Source organism: Stegastes partitus, unplaced genomic scaffold (genome assembly GCF_000690725.1).
Source record: "Stegastes partitus isolate 25-593 unplaced genomic scaffold, Stegastes_partitus-1.0.2 Scaffold698, whole genome shotgun sequence".
Taxonomy (NCBI): domain Eukaryota; kingdom Metazoa; phylum Chordata; class Actinopteri; family Pomacentridae; genus Stegastes; species Stegastes partitus.
The window spans coordinates 254813-275424 of NW_007578429.1; the positions used below are offsets into that span (position 1 = coordinate 254813).

The following is a 20612-nucleotide window of genomic DNA, read 5'->3' on the forward strand; positions in this document are numbered from 1 at the left end:
ACGAGAGGAGCTGCAGAAATAATAGAAGTAACACTGAGCTGTTAATAACCAGCCCTGCAGCACAGAAGCAGGTTATCCTCTGATTCGCTGTGTTTCTGGGCAGGCTGGAGTCTCCAACACGAACCCTGACCATGGAGGCTCCCAGAGGGGTGGAGGTCAGCGCCGCCAGGGGCCCTCTGAAGGTCAGCGGCCGGAAGGACCTGCAGCTGGAGTCCACGGAGGGCGAGGTGAGGAGGAGCTCAGAGCTTCGTCCTTTCTCATCCTCCTCACTGCTCTGTTTTATTTCTCTCTATTTATAGTCACGCTGACGTTCAGTGTTTCTGATTATAACATGTTCACTGCATTTAGCTTCTCATAAAACTGGCTTTGAAATCCTCAGAAGTTAATATTTGAACCTATAAAATATGAAAACTATTTATTCTAGAGTTTCCTTTTTTTGTAAAATTACAGGTAAAAACTAGAAAAATCTCAGAAATCTCAATATTTTAAATGTTCACAATAAAAACGGACCAAAACTGTAAATATTTAGAATTTTTATAATTAATTCTTTTACAGCGCTCGACTGACTTCTTCTGTTTGGTTAAATTAAAGATTATATCTAGGATTAACTTAAATGGTGACTGTTAAAACTGTAAATAGTAACGTCCACATTACAGATTTATATTTTTAGACCATTTTTTACTGAATCTGAGTCAGAAAAATGAAGTTATTTCAGAGATATTTGTTGTTATTGTAAAGAAAAATTATGTTAAGCACTGAAAAATGGCTAGTTCATATTTAGACTTCTTCTTTTGTTAAATTCTAGATAATATTCAGTAAAAATTTCAGGAGAACGTATTAATTTACACGTTAACTGTAAAGAAAACAGGACGCGTTTTCACAAATTACTTAGAGCGCAAAAAAAATCGCACAATTTATACTGTAGTTAAATCAGCAACAAAATACAGTTGTTTTCACAGGTGACAGAAAAATGATGTAAAAGTATATCGGATTCCAAATTGGAAATGGCGGCCATCTTGAAAAATGTTGAGAACGTACGAATAGCGTTAAAAACATCAGCATGACTGACGTGTAGAAAGATTCTTATACCGAAACATGATATTAAGGCGCAAGTTATCGTGTTAGAACAGGCAAATTTGGATTCTACTGACCAAAACCCAAGAAAATGGAGTTTGTGCAGTGTAAAAATACATCGGATTGTGCATCAGAAATGGCGGCCATCTTGAAAATTGGCCACTGTTTTGAAGATGTGTGTAGCTAACGTTTAAAAAGTTGGGTTGATTAGGTTGATAAGCCACATGAATTTAAAATACGGCCGCCATTTCAAATAAAATATTAAACAAACAATACATTTTAAATAAATCAGAAATTGCTGTAATAAGAACATCATGTCGTGATGCTGTTCGTATATCAGGACTGAGAAATGTTTTGTTAAATTACTTGGAAAATCACTGGGAAAAAAACTAAGAAAATAGATTTTCACGGATACTAATTTGTTCTTTTAATTTGAGCATCACTTTAGAGTTTTGCAGTATTTAAATCTGCTCTTTATTCTACATGTATTTGCTGCTACTTTCACTGCTTCCTGTGGATTTTTTACAGTGTAGAATCTCAGTAAAAGTGAAACTAGTTCTTATCTCCAGCATCTACATCTTAACGATGAGTCACGGCTCCAGCGTGGCTCAGAACCGTCAGTTTTCTGCTCCGATCCGGACCGTCCTGACTTTTTGTCCCGACCGTATTTCACTCCGTCGTATTTGCTGATTGCACCGGAGCCATTCGTCAGCTCCGGCCGGCGATCCATCACCGCTGACTGTTGTTTGAATGACTTCCAGATCCTGCTGGACGCCAACACCATCCAGCTCGGCAGCCTCCCGCTCGGCGTCTACGGGGCGTCGGGCGGCCGGGCCTCCGAGGACCAGGCCCTGTACGAGGTCTGCGTCTGCCCCAGCGGTAAGATCTACCTCTCCCCCGCCGAGAGCAGCTCCACCTGCCAGGCCATGAGCAACATCTGCCTCTGGAGCTGACCTGGAGGCCGAGGACGCCGACGACATCTGCTCCGAGGCTGCAGGCGCCGCAACTTCCTCCTCCGCAGGACATCAGGAATCCGTACCGGAGAACCGCGGCCGCCTTCTCAGAGTCGGACCACGTTTATTTTTCTACTCGCGGACGAACAGCGTGATTTGTTTCCGGGACTCAGAGAGATCAGGAGGGATGAAACACAGGTGCCTTCAGCTTTAAACGGCGTTGAAACTGTGTCCAACTGGACTCAAGCGTAGAAAGTGAAAGAAGCACAATTTCCTCCCCCTTAAAAAAAAAAAACAAAACTACTTTTTCTTTCAATAGACATGTTTTTTCCAACCATGTTAGTGCGTGTTTGAAATTAAACATGTTTTTATGTGGTACGTGATGCTGTGTTGAATATTCAAGGACTGCGGCTGCTCCGAGGTAACTATTACACAGGTACAAACACGTACCAGAGTCTGAATTAATGAGATTTTACTGGGAAAAAAAAGAATCCAAATGAACGTTTTAAGTTTTCAAACTGTTTCATTCATGCAAACGAACCACTGCAGATAGCTTCCTGGGACCAAAACGAGCCACAACAAGATCATGAAGGAAGGTTTTTAGATGTAAACATGCCATTAACGAGTAATTATCATTTTATAACACACAAAAATGGCTTTTACCGGCTAAATTCCAGATATTCTGATGCCATAACCAAACAAAACCACTCTACAAGATCACGCTTTGTGATAATACATTGGATTGCATATCGGAAATGGCGGCCATCTTGAAAAATGGACGCCATTTAAAAAAATTCATGTAGCTGGTGTCCTTTGGCCAATTTCGTCAATTTTTCGTCCAAGAACATTAGCTACATGGATTTTAAAATGGTGGCCATTTTGAATTAACACTCTTTTAATTAAAATACTTATTAAATATTTTAAATAAACGATCAATAAACATAGTCAGAGTTAAACACGTTTTTGCTGCTTCGGATGTTCAGGTGAAGCTTTTCCAGCACTTCTGCTACGATGAGGTAACTATTCTACATGTTTTTACGATACTGTGACAATATTTTGAAATTAGCGTAAACTTTTAATTATCAGAGTCTGAATGAAAGAGATTTTTATTTAATTTTTTAATGATTTAGCAGCTTTTCATCATGTAACTCTAACGGCAGCATCGAGTTGCTCATCAGCTCCAGAACCGCTGATAAATGGACTCCGTGGTCAGTGTTTTTCCAACATTTCATGTCTCATTAGCGATTCCAGTCTGGCCTCGCTAACTTTAAAGAAAAGTCTCTTCGGCCTAATTGCCTGCTAGTAACTCTTGCATATTAAATCCCACTCAGAGTTTGACGTCGGCCGACCTCGGAGCTGCAGCGAATCGAGGCGCGTCGACCGACGGCGACAAGCTGCTTCGGTAAGATCCACGATGGTGTTTGCACACTTAACGCTAAGAATGACTGGTGCTTCAGAGATGCAGCATGAAAGATGCTTTAGAGAGAAAATAAATGATCAACCCAAAGAGTCAAATCAACCAAAAAGCTCCACCTGATGTTTAATGTGCAGTAACTTCAGTATATTTAATGGATCCATGCAACATTACACCATCAGACTACAAATATTTTCACAGCTACAGGTCTTTGAAGTACAAAGAAAAACGTTACGCGTCTAAATTTGACTTATTTTTAATCCTCATAACTTCATCAGTCCAGCAGATAGACATGTTTAATGCTAACGGCTGAAGAACACTTTGGGTTCCAGGTGTCGAAGTCAACTAAATCTCATCGCTGAGCATCGGTATTATGGGATGTATCATCGTTTGAACGGCAAAACTGCAGCAGTTTAATGACACAGAGTCACAGAAACCATCACTGGTACCCTGGATGTGTTTCTGTTCTCGAGAAAACTTTAAAAAGTGAATTCTGGGAACAAGTTCTAGACCATGAAAGGATCATTGTACCTTCATTCGACACCAGGATCATCTCTAGACACGATTTATTCTGTGGGATAATAGCTAAATGTGAGATTTTGACCTTTAACTGAAAGTATTCATAGTGTGAAGCTAAAACTTTAAAGTTATTGCAGATTAAAAAACAAATCTGCTGATTCTGAGGCGGCCCGGTTGGATCCAACGGGCTTCACCGTATGATTTTACTGTAATGGACTCCTCATGGAAACAGCACATCGAACATTAATTCCTTCTGAAACTGCAGCTCTTTAACATTTCGGCCACGTTTTTTTGGCTAAACGTTCGCAGCTCCGGGGCGAGACACCGCGGCGACTTCTGATTCTGCCCTTTGGGTTCGAAATACTCGATTATACAATTACACGCACATCGGCTGAAACAAAAAAAATGCATTAAACATCCCACGGAGCTGCAGACGGATCCCGGAGCACGACTGAACCGCCCAACGTTGGATCCAACCATATTCAGTTTGTAACAGAAAACCGGCTGATATCTGGAAACGGCAAGTCGGTCGGTCCAGTTTGAGCCTTGCTGCTCCGCGTTAACGTTTAACAAAAGCGTCACTTTAAGCACAACAGCAGCAATGAACCAGGCGAGTGGCGCTTTAATGAAAAAACAATTCCAATGCAGTGACTGAAAGTGATCGTACGGGCGAGTAGGAACAAGTTTCATTACTCAGAGCAATGAGAATCGATACCATTTACATCCCAGCAGCATCTACTTTGACTTTTATTTCTCTGAATTGAGAGGAACATCTTGGATTACCGAATAGACAGAAAAAAAAGTGACTCCAGCAAGTTAAAAAAAAAAAAAAGAACCTGCTCCGTCCAGATGCTGACACCTGCTAGATGTCATTATCGGTCCCCGTAACGCCGCGGTGCTTCGGCATTTCACCCGGAACATCATGAAGGCTTTCCTCGGGCCAGAAGTGGCCAGAGGAGAGCGTTTAAGCGGCAGGGTTAAGGCGAGATATAATCGCTGCCGGCTGCTGCTGCTGCTGCTGCCGTCACGCCTCGGCGCACGTTTTCTGGCTCTAATTAAGCCCAAAGTCGCCATCAAAAAAGCCCGGATTGGTGTCGCAGCAGCCGCCGTAGACGCTGTATTTTAATGTCGGTTTTCAAAAAGCATGCGGAATGACTCAGCAGGTGTTTCTGAGCAACTTTGTTCTGCTTTGAAAGTCTCATAATTAACACCGAGGCACGACTTGTCGACGCTTCAGGATCAGCGTCGGGGAGGTGAAAGGCGGTAAAGACGTCCAGAACGTTCAAAAACCCGTTCGCATGGGGAAGGTTTCTGCTGAAGAAAAAAAAACATCTACTTTGCATTTCCTCTGCTGCCGAAGCATTCATTGGGCTCCAACAGATGCTGAAGTCCTCGGAGACGGCGGCTGTTTTGGGTTCAAGCCTTCATATGCAGATCAGTTATAGAAAAGCTGAATGTGGGTATTTCTGACAAAGTTTGTGGCGACACATGAATACGTATTGAAATTGTTCGGAGAGCTGGGACACGGTTTGACGTGTCGCTCCCAGATCGCTGCCGAGGTTGGATTTCATGCAGGAGAAAGTTTTGGCAAATGATATTAAATTCCTGAAATAATTAACGTAGTGTATGGATGTCGTGAACAGGTTTCGTTGCCCCCGGTCCAATCTGGGTAATTTAATATTTAGCATTTGGCGACACCGAGTCCCAATCTGGTACCATTGTGCCAGATAATACGCGTCAAGTTGTGTAGATGAGTTGTAGTACCTGGATGCACCACTAGGTGGAGCCTCTTACTGTTTAGGAGGCGGAAAGCAAGTGGATAACATTGTGGAGGTTTAGCTCGCAAAGGGGCACCAGGACAAAGACTTCTACGACATTTAATGGCGTCCACCCAGAGTTAATGAGTTAAATCAACTAGGATGGTTTTTTATATAGCGGGGCGACTTTTGAGTTCCTAAGATGCGCTTGTGGACTAAAATGGCACTGAAAAAACGTCCACTACACCCAGTTTGATCAACAAATGAATCAGTTATTGATGGATATTTTTGCATTTATTAGGAATATATCTAAACTGACGCCCTTAACGTGACAGCGGATGTAAACAAAGTCAAAAACAGCCACTAATGGGGGCATAAGACTTAGTCTACCACCGTCAAACCGTTCAGAGCTCACCGGGGTTGAGACGTGACAGATGTTCAGGCCTCTCGGGCGGCTCAGACGAGATGAACAGGTGTCGCTTCAAAAGCCAATCTTGGGTTGTTTTTTCTTTTTTTAATAATGTGAGATCGCTCTCGGTTCACAGATTGCCTCGCGGTTGATGTCGCGGTGCAGCATGGCGTCGATGTTTCACTGCTGCCCCTTCATGGGAAATATTCTGTGTTAGGAAGCGGTTTTATGTGCAGTTACTGGTCCAGAGACGCCTCCACACGCATCTGATAGATAATTTACTGAACGTCCAAGTTTGAGCATCGGCGTGAACGCAGCATCAAACGACAGCCAACGAGTTTGTTGCTTCCAGCTGTTTGTGGGAGTCTTTCCTCTGAGTTTATTGGTCACCTGCAGCATCCAAAGTGAAAGATATCAACACAATACCTTAATAATTACTTAAATTTATTAACTATGGAGACAGAATTGATCAGGCTCCAATGTAAAGTTGTTCAGACCCTCTCGGTCACATCTGGATAATATTCTGCTGTGAAACTACGACCCGTTCGCTAAAGTCAAGATGTTTTTTCTGTCTTACCACGTTGTTAATTTGGGAGATTTTTCGGTTTCACAGCAGCAACATTAATGGAGAAAGTGAGCTCTAATTAATACAGCAACAGCCAAAACACATTTTATTGCAGCATTCGTAGTTGGATAAATTAGCATCACGCGTGGACAGAATTTTCGATGTCAGAGTCTAAACAAAACTGCTCAGGGGTGAATTTTCCTCATCAAACACTCGGCAGAAGTGATGCTGCCGGTGGAATATTAACTGTAGCTGGATTGGTCGGATAATTAGTGATGTTCAGCCAAAATAAGTCATCAGAATCTAATTTATCAGCTTTCATATTGACAGTTTTTAACTTGCCTCCACACAACAACATGTTATAAATGCAGTATTTTCAGGTAATCAGTCCTGTAAGAGTCCACCAGTGAATCGTGTGCTTGTGCTGCCACCTACTGGCCGATCAGGTTGGAAAATTCAATTACCTCCAGAGTTGGATTTCTGCCTGGACGGAGGGCGAACGTCCCGAAGGACCAAAACAGGCTCACTGCGAGTTAATTACTTTGTCGTAACCTAATTTATTGTGAAATTTGTTTAGAAAACATGCAGCGCTCGCATCCATCAGAGCTGCTCAAGGTGGATCCTGCAGAACTTAGTTCCTCCAACACGACCTCCTCAGAATCAGCCGGGTTCTATCTCCAGTGACTTCAGTACATTTAATGAAGTCATGCAGAGTTCTACCTTCATACTATGAATATTATCATACTTAGAGGATCTTGTAGTACATAGTTATTGCATATAATAAACGTAGAATTACCTTCATGTGCGTCTTTCCTGTTAAACGTAATTTTTTTTTAGTAAAACGCTTGGACCGTTTAAAATAACGAGGCAGAAATTCAGAGTATGAAAGAATCTTTAATTGTTGTTTTAAGAACACAAACCTCGTCGGTAAAGGAGGGGCACCTGAACAAAGACTCAGATGTTCCACCCAAACACGTCATTTAAAAGTCATCCTGTGAACCAGTTATAGGACGAAACGCTGCCTCGCGCTGTGTTATAGACGGTTACAACTGTCTGCAGCGCGGCAGGATACAAGTGCAACTTAAGATTAAATGTATAATCGGCAGTGAAGACTTGTGAATTAACATACTGAATACGGAGAATTTAGAAACAGGTCGTACACGTGAGGCTCCTGACAGACCGTATGTTCTATAAATGTAAATTAAAACAGTCGTGACTCCTGGTTCTCTGTTTGTAAATGTAAAAAAATGTACCTCCACTGTGATGGAATACTGAAGTCTGGTGACCAATGCTAATAGCATAATTATGGAGTAATCACCAGCTGAACATAGAGTAATGATTCCACATGAGTCAGACTTTCTCACCAGTCTGTTTTGGACAAACCAAGTTCTCCGTTTTGGATAATACGTAAGTTCTAAACGACCATTATTCTGGATACTGATATTTAAAATATGGACCTGTAACACTGTCAGTGTCATGGAATCACGAGTTTACATGAACCAGATAATTTTGGTTGTCTAATGATATATTTCTTAAAAACAATCCTTAAAAACAGTTTAGCCAATGAGTGTCTGTGGCCCGACAGAAGTCCACATGCTGTGAAGACACCGTTGATGAGTCAGCACTGAACACGAAGACGTCCTGCCTTCATTCAGACCGAGGCGTCGGGGTGGTTTCAGTAGTTGCCTCTGTGGTTCTGGACAGGTTTGTAAGGGCGAACAAACCTCCGATTTCCAACTGCGTTCCTCCCGTCATCCAACTCTCTGTTTCTGTAATCAGTAGATTAGATTAAAAAAGTGACTCAGTTGTGCTTTGATGTTTAAATGAACGTCCGGTTCATTCGAGCCAAAATCTGGTAAATCTCCCAGTATGCCACAGTAAACCAGAGGTTTAAATCTGGGTCTGTTTCATACAGAGAGTTCACCAAATAAGCCGGGCTTTAGTCTGACTTACTGTCAGGTTATTTTAGTTCCACATCAAGTTCAACACAGTGTAAACCTGGTTACTCTGGAAACGAATCAGGTCCAGAGCAGACGAACTGTGAGGCTAACTGTCAAGCTAACTGTGAGTCAAGCTGTCAAACTAAGTGTAAGGCTAACTGTCAAGCTAACTTAGAGACTAACTGTAAAGCTAAATGTTATACAAACTGGAAGGCTAACTGTGAGACTAACTGTCAAGCTTATTGAGGCTAACTGTCTGGCTGACTGTACAAATAACCGTCAAGCTAACTTTAAGGCTAACTGTGTGACAACTTTACAGGCTAACTGTCAAGCTAACTTAGAGACTTACTGTAAAGCTAACTGTAAGATGAACTGGAAGGCTAACTGTGAGACTAACTGTCAAGCTAACTTTGAGGCTAACTGTGTGACAACTTTACAGGCTAACTGTCAAGCTAACTTAGAGACTTACTGTAAAGCTAACTGTAAGACGAACTGGAAGGCTAACTGTGAGATTGACTGTCAAGCTAACTTTGAGGCTAACTGTAAAGCTAAATATCATACGAACTGGAAGGCTAACTGTGAGACTGACTGTCAAGCTAACTGAGGCAAACTGTCTGGCTAACTGTGAGACTGACTGTCAAGCTAACTGAGGCAAACTGTCTGGCTAACTGTAAGACTAATTGTCAAGCTAACTTTTAGGATAACTGTGAGATGAACTGGAAGGCTAACTGTGAGGCTAACTGTCAAGCTAACTTTAAGGCTAACTGTGTGACAACTTTACAGGCTAACTATAAGAATTACTGTAAGCTAACTTTGAGGTGAGCTTTGAGGCTAACTTTGACAACTTTCCAGGCTAACTGTAAGACTAACTGTCTAGCTAACTATGAAGCTAACAATCACTCAAACTATCTCGCAGGCTAAAGTAAATAATGAGCAACAAACGCTTCAACCTTCACTGGATCGACACACTGTCCACGTGGCTCAGAAGGAACGAATAACTTATTGTGAGACAAAATAAAGCAGCTCTTTAAAAAAAACTGCTGCTGTGACCTTTCTGGGACTCTGTATCCGTCTGGGTTGATAATCTGGCCTTCAGCAAGAAACTGCTTCACTCTGGAGGCGGTTGTTTAGCCTGAAAGCTCCAGAGGCAGCAGCATGTCTGGCTCCAAACTTTATTTTTTTAATCTAAACTCACACAAGCGTCTTCTTTCAATGTCCCTTTAAATCTCTGATATAAAATCACCGACCCGACGTTCTCGTCCTGCGGGTTTTCAGCTCTGAGGGCGGACCTGGAGATGCCCATCCCCGGAGGAATCCTGTCCGGGTATCTCACGGCGATCTTCATGCCGTTCAGCTCATAGCCCTGGAAGAGATAACGTATCGGTGAGGCAGGAATGTGAGCAGACAGCAGAGGTATGCGTTTGACACTGAACTCAACCACAACACGATAAAATCCAACAGTCCTGCAGAGAAACACGTGATCCTGACGTTCTGAGACGAGTCGCACCACGAGAGTTGACGGATTTTTAGTTGTGGGTGTAAATTTATTGTGAAATAAATTACAAACTGGAAACTGGATTTTTGAGCAACAACATCGTTCCTATTTAGCACATTGTCAACAATATACCTCAACAAAGTCATTTCTGTTACGAGTTAGAACAAACCGTCGTCTTAAATCTCCCCCACATCCTTTTAAATCCAGTTTTCCGCTCCTACTTTACAGTTACATAAAGTTCTGGTTCGTGTGTTCATATCTTGAGGAGATTTATTCAACCTGGTTTCCAGTCACAGAATTCCCAGACGACCGAAGAGATTAAAGAAAGTCGTACAACTGAACTAAGTTGTCCAGACGGTTCAGGACGTACTCACATGAAATCGATGGATTGCTTCGTCGCAATCCTCTTGTTTTGTAAAGTTCACGAAGGCACATCGTTTGGTAACCAGAACCTTCGCGCTATAAACAACTCCGACCCTGCAGGAGAAGAACGAGTTACTACCAATAACGCTCAAGTGCTTAAATATGTAGTTAATAACTTGGTTGAACTGTTAAAATAACCTGTAACATCATACTCAAACGCCACAACATCATCTCTTACTTGCTAAACAGGTTGACAATCGTGGACTCGGGTACTGGATAATTCAAGTTTCCGATCCAAACTGGAAACAGCTCTCTGTGGAAAGAAAACATCATTAAAACGAGAATAATAAGGTGACGGACGAAAACCTTTTTGCAGACAAACATAATTCATAACAGAGTCTGAACTGCATGAAAGCATCCAACGATTTTCTGTTCCGTCGGGATATACCGTCTAATTAAAGGTGAAGCAGCACCAACAACCATAAATACACCGACTTAATTAAGCTTGTCCATTACGAAAACTGATGGAGGACCATCTTTTTAATTAACCTTTGTTTAGATTGGCTAGTATTGAGAATCTGTAGCGCTTCTGTAATTTACGGAGCTATTTAAACGGACACGGAGTTAAAAAGGTTGAGCTCACAGTTTTTAAAGTTCAAATATTTGTGCCTACAATGGAGGAACATCAACACAACAAGTAAGTTTTGTGCTTTAAAGACAGAAGATGAGGGAAACGCATGTCACATAAAGTGCTATAGATAAGCTGCAGTACCTGGCTGCTCCACCAGGTGGAGCATCACACACTTTAATAACAGAGTTACAGGTGCTGTCCGCCCATAAAACAAGCGCACCTTCCTGCTGTCTAGCTGCTTACGTCGTGTTGATGAACTCTGCAGCATCACGTCGTAAAGTGGCGGCTGTCTGGTTTAGCTAGCTACCTGCGGCTAATGTTAACGCTAAGCTAGGATGCTAACACAGTTCACAGTCAGACATTCAGCAGCAACAAGACTGTTTAGACGTTTCTGAAAACATTAAAGTGATAAAGTGTGCTGACTATAAAGACATTCTAGAGGCGGTCGTCAACACTGACAGTTTTAATAAAGCTGCTGCGACAGTATTTGTGCACATCTGTTCTGGCTGAGCAGCTGTTTCCAGCAGCTGGATTAACTACAGAGAACAATCCATCGATCAGCTGCGAGGATCATATAGAAGACTGCAGCTCGTTTGCTGCGTTCGATACTTGAGTCGATCGCAGAATCTAAAGTTTAAATGGCGTCATTATTTTTATTTGAACTAATATTTCGGTAACCTTGTGTTGACGTTATTTGGTTGTCAAACTAATGCTTGTAACTGAGCCGACTTTGTGGCAAAACAAACAGTTTTATCAACGCACTGAAAAATTTCTACTTCATTTTGACGATGAGTTGATTATTGCTAAAAGTGGCCAACGATTGGTTAAGTAGGGACTTCACCAATGGCGGCTACAAACAGCTTTATTGGTAAAACAAAACAAAACACACTGAGTTTTCGGATAAAGACATTTATCAGTTTTACTGAACCAACACTCACGGCGGCGGTCGACCGTCGTCATCGCTGGCCTTCATTGACGGAGTATAAACGGGCTTTGGCTGATTCGGGACGTTGGACATATTCTGGACTGGGGCTAAAGGTTTGTTAATAAGCTTTTGTTTTGGGGCCTCCTGGTACCGAGCAGCAGCAGCAGCAGGACTCGTGTTGGCTGAAAGAACCGGAGAGACTCCGGAGACGTTGACGACCTGAGCTGGTGGGACGGCGCCATTTTGAGTAACACCTGAAACACAGAGAGCAGTGTTTGAGTTTAGCACATTCTGAAGAAGCTAAAGTGTTTGGAGATGTTGGACCCTGGTTGGCTCACCTGGTCGACCGTTTAACGTGGACAGAACCTCTAACGACTTTTCTACCGTCCCGTGAATAATTAAAGCGTTTGAGCTCTGCTCCCGCGTAAAACCAAACCCCTTCAGAACAAAACACAGAACTGCAGGTTAACGAACATGAATACTGCTGTTTTTGTTCAGATACAGATAATAAAGGCGGTTTCATGGAGTGCAGCGTTGATTTTGACGAACCATTAGTTGTGTTATCTGCACTCGCATCAGCTCCTGGGCAGCTTCTGCACACGAACTGTCCATTTTGAGGACCGTCCTGAAGGCCTGCGCTGCCTCTTCATATCTCTGAGAGGAGAAGAAGAAGGTTTTCATCCACCGGCTTGTTATTACAGCAACAGTCTAAACAAGTCTGAGGGAATCATGTGAGTCTGCAGCTACGAGGCCACAGAGATTCAACCTGACCCACAAACAGAGACAAACCGAGTTACTTATTCACGTCTACAACCACGAAACATACACAGCGAAGCACAAGTTGTGATTTTATTGTCACGGTTTAATGTAAGATTTAACCCTGTCTGCAATATAAAGTCCTGCATCGCTATAAAAACAACAATCACAGCAACAAGGAGACACAACTCAACATTTTGTAGAGTTGAACAAAGTTTTAAAGCCATAAATCATACAAAAAAGAAAAGTTTAATTTCTTTGCATTTAAAACACCAACACTGAGAAAAACCTGTGACTCTACACACTGTGGATATTTTAGGACTCATATCTTGTTTCAACACTCAGTTCTTATCTCCTCCATGTAAACACAACCTGCAGGTCAAACATGAAGTCTGATTGTAGCAGCGGAGTCACGAGAAACTTTTCAAACGAGACACGTAGAAATAATTTTGACCGATTTGGTCGTTTTTCCCAAAGAAACCGAACTCTACGATTCATTAAAGACCTGACAATCCAATCAGTGTTTCTTCTTTATTACACTTTCTTGCAGGTAAATGGTCTAATTTTAGTCGTCTTTAACAAACAACAATCTTTTCAAAACCGTCGGCAGGTTTTAGGGATCAGAGGGTTTAAATACTAAATGAAACAAAAGCAGCGTAAATTTCAAATGTTGATTCTAAAAGCTAAAAACTGCTTTCTTTTTGTGTGATTGTTACAGAAGAGTCTTCTGAGCCACATTAACTGCCACTCGGACACAATACAGAGACATAAAATGGAGCATTTGAGGGTCGACTGTAGATTATTCACCTTCAGACCGGCCAGAGCTCGTCCCTTCCTAAACAGGCCTTTAACCCAACCTGGACAGATGCCCAGAGACAGCTCTGCGTCCGTCAGCGCTTTGTCGTATTCGCGCAACTTTTCAAAACAGAAGGAACGATTCCCAAACAGCCTGCGACAGAGGAAACGTTGCATTAAAAACCCAGCGACGACGTAAACACCGACAGCAAACGTGCTTTAAATGAGGTTCTTACTTAAACTCTGTGGGATTGTACTTAATAGCATCAGTAAAATACTTCACGGCCATATTAAAGTCTCCAGAACTTGCATATTTATTTCCAATATCTAGAAAAAAAAGGAGGATGTTCAGTTAAAATCAAATGCACAGATGAATAAATATATTTGTGTACATTAGGATACGACTTACTTGCAAGATTGGTGCTTATTTTAACATTTTCTTCAAAGGCGGAGCTGCTCAGAGCAGCAGAATCCTGTTGAGACGGAAACACGAGATGAGCGACTAAATCCTGTGCATCAGAAGAGAACGACTCACTGGACTCGTCCGTCACCTTCTTGTCAACCTCCTCGTCTTGAGTCGGTTTGTCGGCGACGGCTTTACGTTCTTCTTTTCCCGGGGTCTTCTTCTTCTCCTTCTTCTCGGCTCTGGGCTTCTGCTCCAGTTTACGCTTCGCTATAAGAGCAGCTTTGCTCACAAAAGTACTCGTCATGTCCAGTTCCTGCAGAAACGCACACACACATTACTGTTACACACCATCTCCCAGCGAGTCTTAGTAGAATTCCTACATTAGAAACGGCAACGATTTCCATAAAACAAGGACACCAAAGGAGCTAGTCCTGTTTAAATGTCGCATTTTAACAAAACAGCAGCAACTTCGAGCATGAGACCCCCAAAACAGTCGTGTGATGTTGAAGTTAAGGTGTAGACACATGACAAAGGAGTAAAAACCCTCAATGCTAATGCCCCTAAATGTCAAAAACATGTATCAAAACATTAAAAACATAAATATCACCACAAGAAAACAGCCAAACCTGGATATTAACACAACAAAATGTCCAAAACCTGAATGTTTCTGCATCTTGGCTACAACTACCTGGACATCAGCACTGCAAAACCTCTACGTGAATGCATCGACAGCTTCAAATACCGGGATACTACTGCACCAAAATGTCCAAAACCTGGATATTACTGAAGCGAAACAGCAAAATTCCAGAGTAAAACACACTCACAAGCATCACCACTCTGGATGTAAACCCAGTAAAATGCTCAAAAACTGGATATCAACCCATCAAAACCACAAAAATCTGGATAATAAAGCACAATAACATTAAAAACCCAGAAAGTAACACACCGAAACCTCCAAAACCTGGATATTAAAGCACAAACATGTATAAAAATGTATGAAAATAGGCCCAGTTGGTTGTGTATCAGGAAGCCAAAAACCTCAAAGCAACGTTGGCGAGACTGTTGGGGTGCAGAAGGCAGGAGCTTCAGTCACAATTATGTCCAAAACAACAAAAAACTGGAAGCTTGGTTTAAAAAACACGTCACACATCAAACTCTGCTGAAGTTAGAGGCCAGAAAAGTTGGTAAAATGTCGACCAAAGACTATATTTTAGTGGGAAACATGGATACAGTCATAAATATAGACACTAATGGGAACTTTCTGGGTTCTAAAGGCCACATTTGTTTACAAATTTCACACTTTTTCGCTTAAAATTCAGCCAAAAGTATTCTACTAAACTCTGAGCACACTCTGAGACGTCGGAGGAACAACATACGAAGACACCAGATGTCGTTTTCTTCCTTTAATTTAATCACAGATTCAGAATATATTCATGATGTAGGACAAACCTCTGAGTCGTTCGAGTCGTTCTTGGCGTCTTCATCACTGGATTCGTTTTCGCTGCTGTCGCTCGTGTCTGTATCTTTGGCCGAAGCCGACAGTTTAACACCTGAACCGGTATCGTCTTCGTATTTATCTGCGGCCGCTCCGCCGTCCTCCGCTTCGGGCTGCTGAGCGTCGTCTTTATCCTGTAAAACGAACACAAACAAACCCCGTCACAATGAAAACTCGACGCTCGCCTGCGTTTTCGAGACGTCTCACAGATTGTCGTCACCTCTTCGTCTCTGGCGGGGTTCTGCTTTTTGTCCTTCTCCAGCTTCTCGCGCTGTTTTCTTTCCTTCTGTTTCTGTTGGACGATGAACTGGTTGACACAAGATTCACCCGATGGTCAAGCAGCTGGCGTTGGAGAAAGCAGAACTTACCTGTTTCTTGAGCCGCTTCTTCTCAGCCTTGTTTTTGCCTTTTTTAGATTCTTGTAATAATCTGGTTTTTCTTTCAGTATCCTGCGGGAACGAAGCGTAATAAGTACAGCACCGTCTGAAGCTCTGAAGCAGACTCATCTGAAACAGAGGAAAACTGAACTTACGTTGTCTCTGGAGTTAACTTTTACGGCGGGCTGGGAAGCCTCATGAGCTGAAGCGTAGTAATGCAGCGGAGGGGGATAAACGGAGCTGGACATCGGGTTTCTATTTAATCCTCTATCGTTACTCCTCCCGGGCAGCCTCCCGTATCCATGGAAACTGCCATGTGCCCAATGGTCGAAATCGTCCTCACCTGTATCGTCCAGCTCCTCACTGTATTCCATACCTGGAGATAAAATCAAAACCAGAGATGCCAAATTTAAAACAAAAGCTCGATTTTAAATGGAATTTTCCAGACTTGAGCGTTAAACGATGATGTCGTCTCACCAAACAGGCCACATGTTATGATCCTTTGCATGTGAGGACGTCCGTCAAACATGTTCACCACCTTTTGCTGGGCAGAGAAAAGAGACGTGAATGGCAGCCCTGCAGCCGTCGCATTCCTCAGCTTCAGCCTTGAAACTTTCTCCATGTCCGCCTACACTGGAGCCTCAGTGAGGATTCACACGTCCTTAAGTTTCACTTTCATTTACAGAGAAAAAGCCCTGACTCAGTGGCTACACACCAGCAGACGGGCTTCTAGTGAACACGTAGACAATGGGAACAACTCCGCATCTACATGGGACAAGTGTCACATTTTACTAGAAGTCCAGTCACTTTTGCTGATATAGCACATTTAAAAGAGACAGGAGTTGAAGGAAAGCCCATTACAGGAGCACAGTAACTGCAGGATGTTTAGTATTGACACGTCTACATATCAAATACAACTGGATATTCATTTACAAGAGTGTCAAAAACCAGAATAATAACGCACCAGAGAGTCAAATACCTGAATATTAACACATCAAAATGTCAACAAGTCTGGATTTTAACACCTTAAAACATCTGCAAACTCAATATAACAAACCAAAACGTCAACAAACTGGATATTAACACACTAAGACATCCAAAATCTGGTTATTATTAAACACAACACAATATTAACGCAACAAAATGTCAGAAGCCACTAAATTAATTCACCAAATCATTACAGTCCTTGATGCTGATGCAACATAGCTTCAAATACCTGGATATTCCTGCACCGAAATGTCAAAAACTTTGATATGAACACCCGCAAACATCCTAAACCTGCATAAAAACGCACCAAAGCTTCAAATATTTGGATATAAACTGACTAAAACATCAACAACTTGGACATTATTGTGGGTAAACAGACAAATCCTGGATGTAAACACACCCACAAAGTAAACAACCTGAACGCTGACGCACCAAAGTGTCAACAATCCGGATTTTAATGATTTAATGAAGGTTGAACCGCCAACACAGATGGCCTGTTGAGCGGTTTACTATCCCGTCCTGTGATGGGTCAAACCCTCCGGACCGACTACAGACTGGGTTTATGTTCTGACAGCTTCCACTTCATCAGCGGAGCCGAACCGGACAAAGTTGTCGGAGCGGCGGCTCCTCTGAGGCCGCAGCATCGCGCCTGTCAGCGGGCGACGCGCCAACGCGACCCCGCTCCGCAACGTCCGGGCTCCGGGAGGAGAGTTTTACTTACGACCATGCGGATGTCCGTAAACTCTGGAAGAGACAAAAACAAACAAACAAATCCGGTCAACACTGATTGCTGCTAACAGGCGCGTTAGCCTGCTAGCTAAACTAGCCTCTAACTTCCAGACAGCGGCTGCAGCCGGACTTCTCTCACCGGTGTCGTCTCCGAAAATGTCCATGTCTGGAGCTCTGCGTCCCGCCACGGCTCTCCTCGCTGCTGCGCCGAGTTATTTTCACGCTACGTGGACGCGGGCAGCCTCATACCGCCGCCGTCAACATGTCGCGCCCGCGCGCCCAACTTTTCTGTGCGCGAACGGACACGGAACTTGGCTTTTGGGTTGACGCATGCGCGCTGTGTATGGCCCCCTGCCGGACACACGGCGGCTGCGCAGAAGTTTGACTGGACGCTGTGCAAAAATCAAAACAAACACGAAAACACAATAATAATGCCCCAAAATGTGGATATTAATGCCCCTAAATATCAAAACTACGATGTCAACGCAACAGAACATCAAAAGCCTCGATATTAACAAACTAAAACTTGATAACCCCCGATAAAAACATTCCAAACTACCCAAAGCATCCAAAATTTGCACCAGAATATAAAAAAAAACTGGATTTAACACAACACAATGCCAAAACTATGGCTATTAAGACACCAAATCATAAAAAATCTGGATAGGAATGCACCATAACTTTTAAAATCTAGATATTACTGGAGAAAAACGTCCAAAAACTGCATATAAATCCCAGAAATGTTCCAAATCTGGATATTACCACACCATAGCATCAGCAACGTCAACATTAGCACAACAAAGTGTCCAAAATCTGAATATTGAAGCACAAGACTGTTGAAAAACCTAAAACTATAATTCCACTTTATCTCAGCTTTCAGACTGTTAAATAAACTATTTGTTATGTTGTGTATAATGACTTTAGCTTGAGTCCTTGAACCAGTAAAGCTCTGCAACAAACCTGGACATAAACGCAACAAAACACCAGAAATCTGGATATTAATCCACCAAAATGTCAAGACATGAATAATAATACCCTAAATATAAAAAAAAATTATGTTAGTGCAACAAAATGTGACAAATCTTTAGAATAACACACTAAAACACTAATATTCCAGATATTAACAAACCAAGCCTAGATATTAACCCTAAAACATCCAAAATGTGGCTATGAATGCATCCAAATGTCAAAAACCTGGATATGACCCAGTAAAACAGGCAAAAAAAATGAGGAGATTAACGCACCAAATCCTCAAAAATCTGGATAGGAATGCACCGAAACGTTATAAACCTGGGTATTGTTGTTGAAAAACATCCTAAACCTGCATATTAACTAAACAAAATGTCCAAAAATCTGGATGTTGACACACCATAGCATCAACAACTTGGAGATTAACACACCAAAGAGTCCTAAACCTGGAGATTAATGCATAAGAATGTCAAATACCTGGATGTTAACATACCAAAATGTTACAAATCTTCATAATAATGCACAAAAATGAAAAAAAAAACTGGACACTGATGCACAACAGCACCAATAATCGTGATATTAATGCACCAAAATGTCAACAACCTGGATATTAATACAACAAAACATCCAAAACCGGGACATTAATCCACAGAAATGTCAAAAATCTGGATATTAAGGCACATTTGGGCGACGGACCATTTAAATATTCCAGGAGAAGAGATGAGCCATAAAGTCATAGAACACAAATAACTAACATAACTAATAACTTATTAAACTACAGCAACTTGTAATAAAACCATAAAATGTGTTTTTTATTGCTGCTGTTCCAGTAAAACCTCCGTAATCAACACGACAAGTGTTTGGACTCCAGCAAACAGATTCAACTTTCACTGACGTAAAGTAATAAGTCAACGGTTTAATCACATATTAGTTTTTAGAGCTTTCACACATTAAACCACAACAAACGTCACATTACATTCTTTCATTTCTGTTTTCTTTAGACCGCTTCTTATGTTTTTCTTCTTTCAGTCGGGCTCACGTTGGATATAATTTATTTTAACACAAAGACCATTTTTCCATCATCAGAGTGAACGTAGGACATGATAAAAATACCATACAGTGTTAATGAGGGGAAAATAAAAGCATAAAATCACATAAAATCTTTAATGCATCACTCAGTTAATTGTTAGCAGACACACGTCACTTTGCATAATTTCAGGTAAACAAAAACCTGCAGTTCTGAACCACAGGTGAAGCCATTAACACGAGAAGAGGAAAAATATTTTCAATATTTCTCACCAGTTCAGTGACGGGAATGTTTAATCAGCACGAACCGCATCATCTTCTGTGACACGGATCATCACGTTCCAGTGTTCTTCATCAACATGTGCCACAACTTCATTCACAGCAAGTGAAAGTGCAGCTGCAGTGCTCCTCTAAACCTCACCGAGCAGCCGTCGTCACTCACCTCGGCCTTATCGCGTTAAGAGTTTAAAGGTCAGAACCCTGAGTTAGGAAATCTTTAAGGCTTATCAGGTACCACATCTTAAAGTATAAAGCAGCAGCAGCAGCAGGCGGTCACTCCAGCCTGGCCAAATACGAATCCACGGTGTCAGTCCACTGTCCTTCCGTGGCGCACAGAAAAGGCGATGAGTCTGTGGTAGACGGAGCCGAGCAGCACCACGGCGCCGGCCACCATCCCACAGATGAGGCTGAAGGCCCAGCGGGGGCCCAGGAGGGTGTAGACGTGGGAGACGAAGACGGGGCCCAGCGTCCGAGCGCCGCTGCCCGACGCCGTCAACCAGCCCATGTAGACACCCTAAAGAAACCAGAGGGACACATGACGGGGAGGTTTAATCTTTTACTGCCCGTCAGCACTGATCAATGGTGCAGAAAGTTTGGCTTTCTTCACAAGAATTTACAAAAACAAGACTTTTCATGTCAAAGCTCTGTCAGGTTCCACAGGGATCATGATGAGTGAACAGAACCTTTCAAGTCCAGACACTAATTCTCAGTAGGACTGAGGTCTGGACTCTGACTGGGCCTCCAGAAC

General features: G+C 42.3%; 3 protein-coding genes across 4 annotated transcripts in view; 1 reads left to right on the top strand and 2 right to left on the bottom strand.

Annotated features, from left to right (window-relative positions):
* LOC103363895 (zeta-sarcoglycan-like) overlaps window positions 1-2027 on the top strand; it is a 37113-nt gene extending 35086 nt beyond the window's left edge. The window contains exons 8-9 of the mRNA XM_008290847.1: window positions 104-227; window positions 1836-2027. Of these exons, the coding sequence (XP_008289069.1) occupies window positions 104-227; window positions 1836-2027 (316 nt within the window). The remainder of the gene's footprint in view (window positions 1-103; window positions 228-1835) is intronic.
* Window positions 2028-7565: 5538 nt separating this feature from the next.
* LOC103363885 (nucleolin-like) lies at window positions 7566-17904 on the bottom strand. 2 transcript variants are annotated; one of them, XM_008290835.1, is made up of 18 exons: window positions 17730-17904; window positions 17583-17605; window positions 16352-16418; window positions 16030-16250; window positions 15866-15946; window positions 15718-15789; window positions 15452-15631; window positions 14148-14315; window positions 14006-14069; window positions 13833-13923; window positions 13609-13750; window positions 12595-12699; window positions 12384-12483; window positions 12059-12299; window positions 10728-10802; window positions 10501-10603; window positions 9879-9994; window positions 7566-8460 (listed from the first exon to the last, which is right to left on the bottom strand). In XM_008290835.1, the coding sequence occupies exons 1-18, from the start codon at window positions 17752-17754 to the stop codon at window positions 8367-8369; spliced, it is 1968 nt and encodes a 655-aa protein (XP_008289057.1). In that variant the 5' UTR covers window positions 17755-17904; the 3' UTR covers window positions 7566-8366. The 2 variants fall into 2 exon arrangements, with proteins under 2 accessions (XP_008289057.1, XP_008289056.1); XM_008290834.1 differs by lacking the exons at window positions 17583-17605; window positions 17730-17904 and having other exon boundaries at window positions 16352-17561.
* Window positions 17905-19444: 1540 nt separating this feature from the next.
* mfsd8 (major facilitator superfamily domain containing 8) overlaps window positions 19445-20612 on the bottom strand; it is a 6294-nt gene continuing 5126 nt past the window's right edge. The window contains exon 12 of the mRNA XM_008290836.1: window positions 19445-20378. Within this exon, the coding sequence (XP_008289058.1) occupies window positions 20172-20378 (207 nt within the window). The 3' untranslated portion in view covers window positions 19445-20171. The remainder of the gene's footprint in view (window positions 20379-20612) is intronic.

Bases quoted from the DNA above. Each gene is read 5' to 3' on its own strand.
- LOC103363885 (XM_008290834.1), bottom strand. From the start codon at position 16,496: ATGGAGAAAGTTTCAAGGCTGAAGCTGAGGAATGCGACGGCTGCAGGG. The intron at 16,251-16,351 runs GTGAGACGACAT...TTTTATCTCCAG, and splicing joins CATAACATGTGGCCTGTTTG to GTATGGAATACAGTGAGGAG. The intron at 14,316-15,451 runs GTTTGTCCTACA...GCGTTTCTGCAG, and splicing joins ACGACTCGAACGACTCAGAG to GAACTGGACATGACGAGTAC.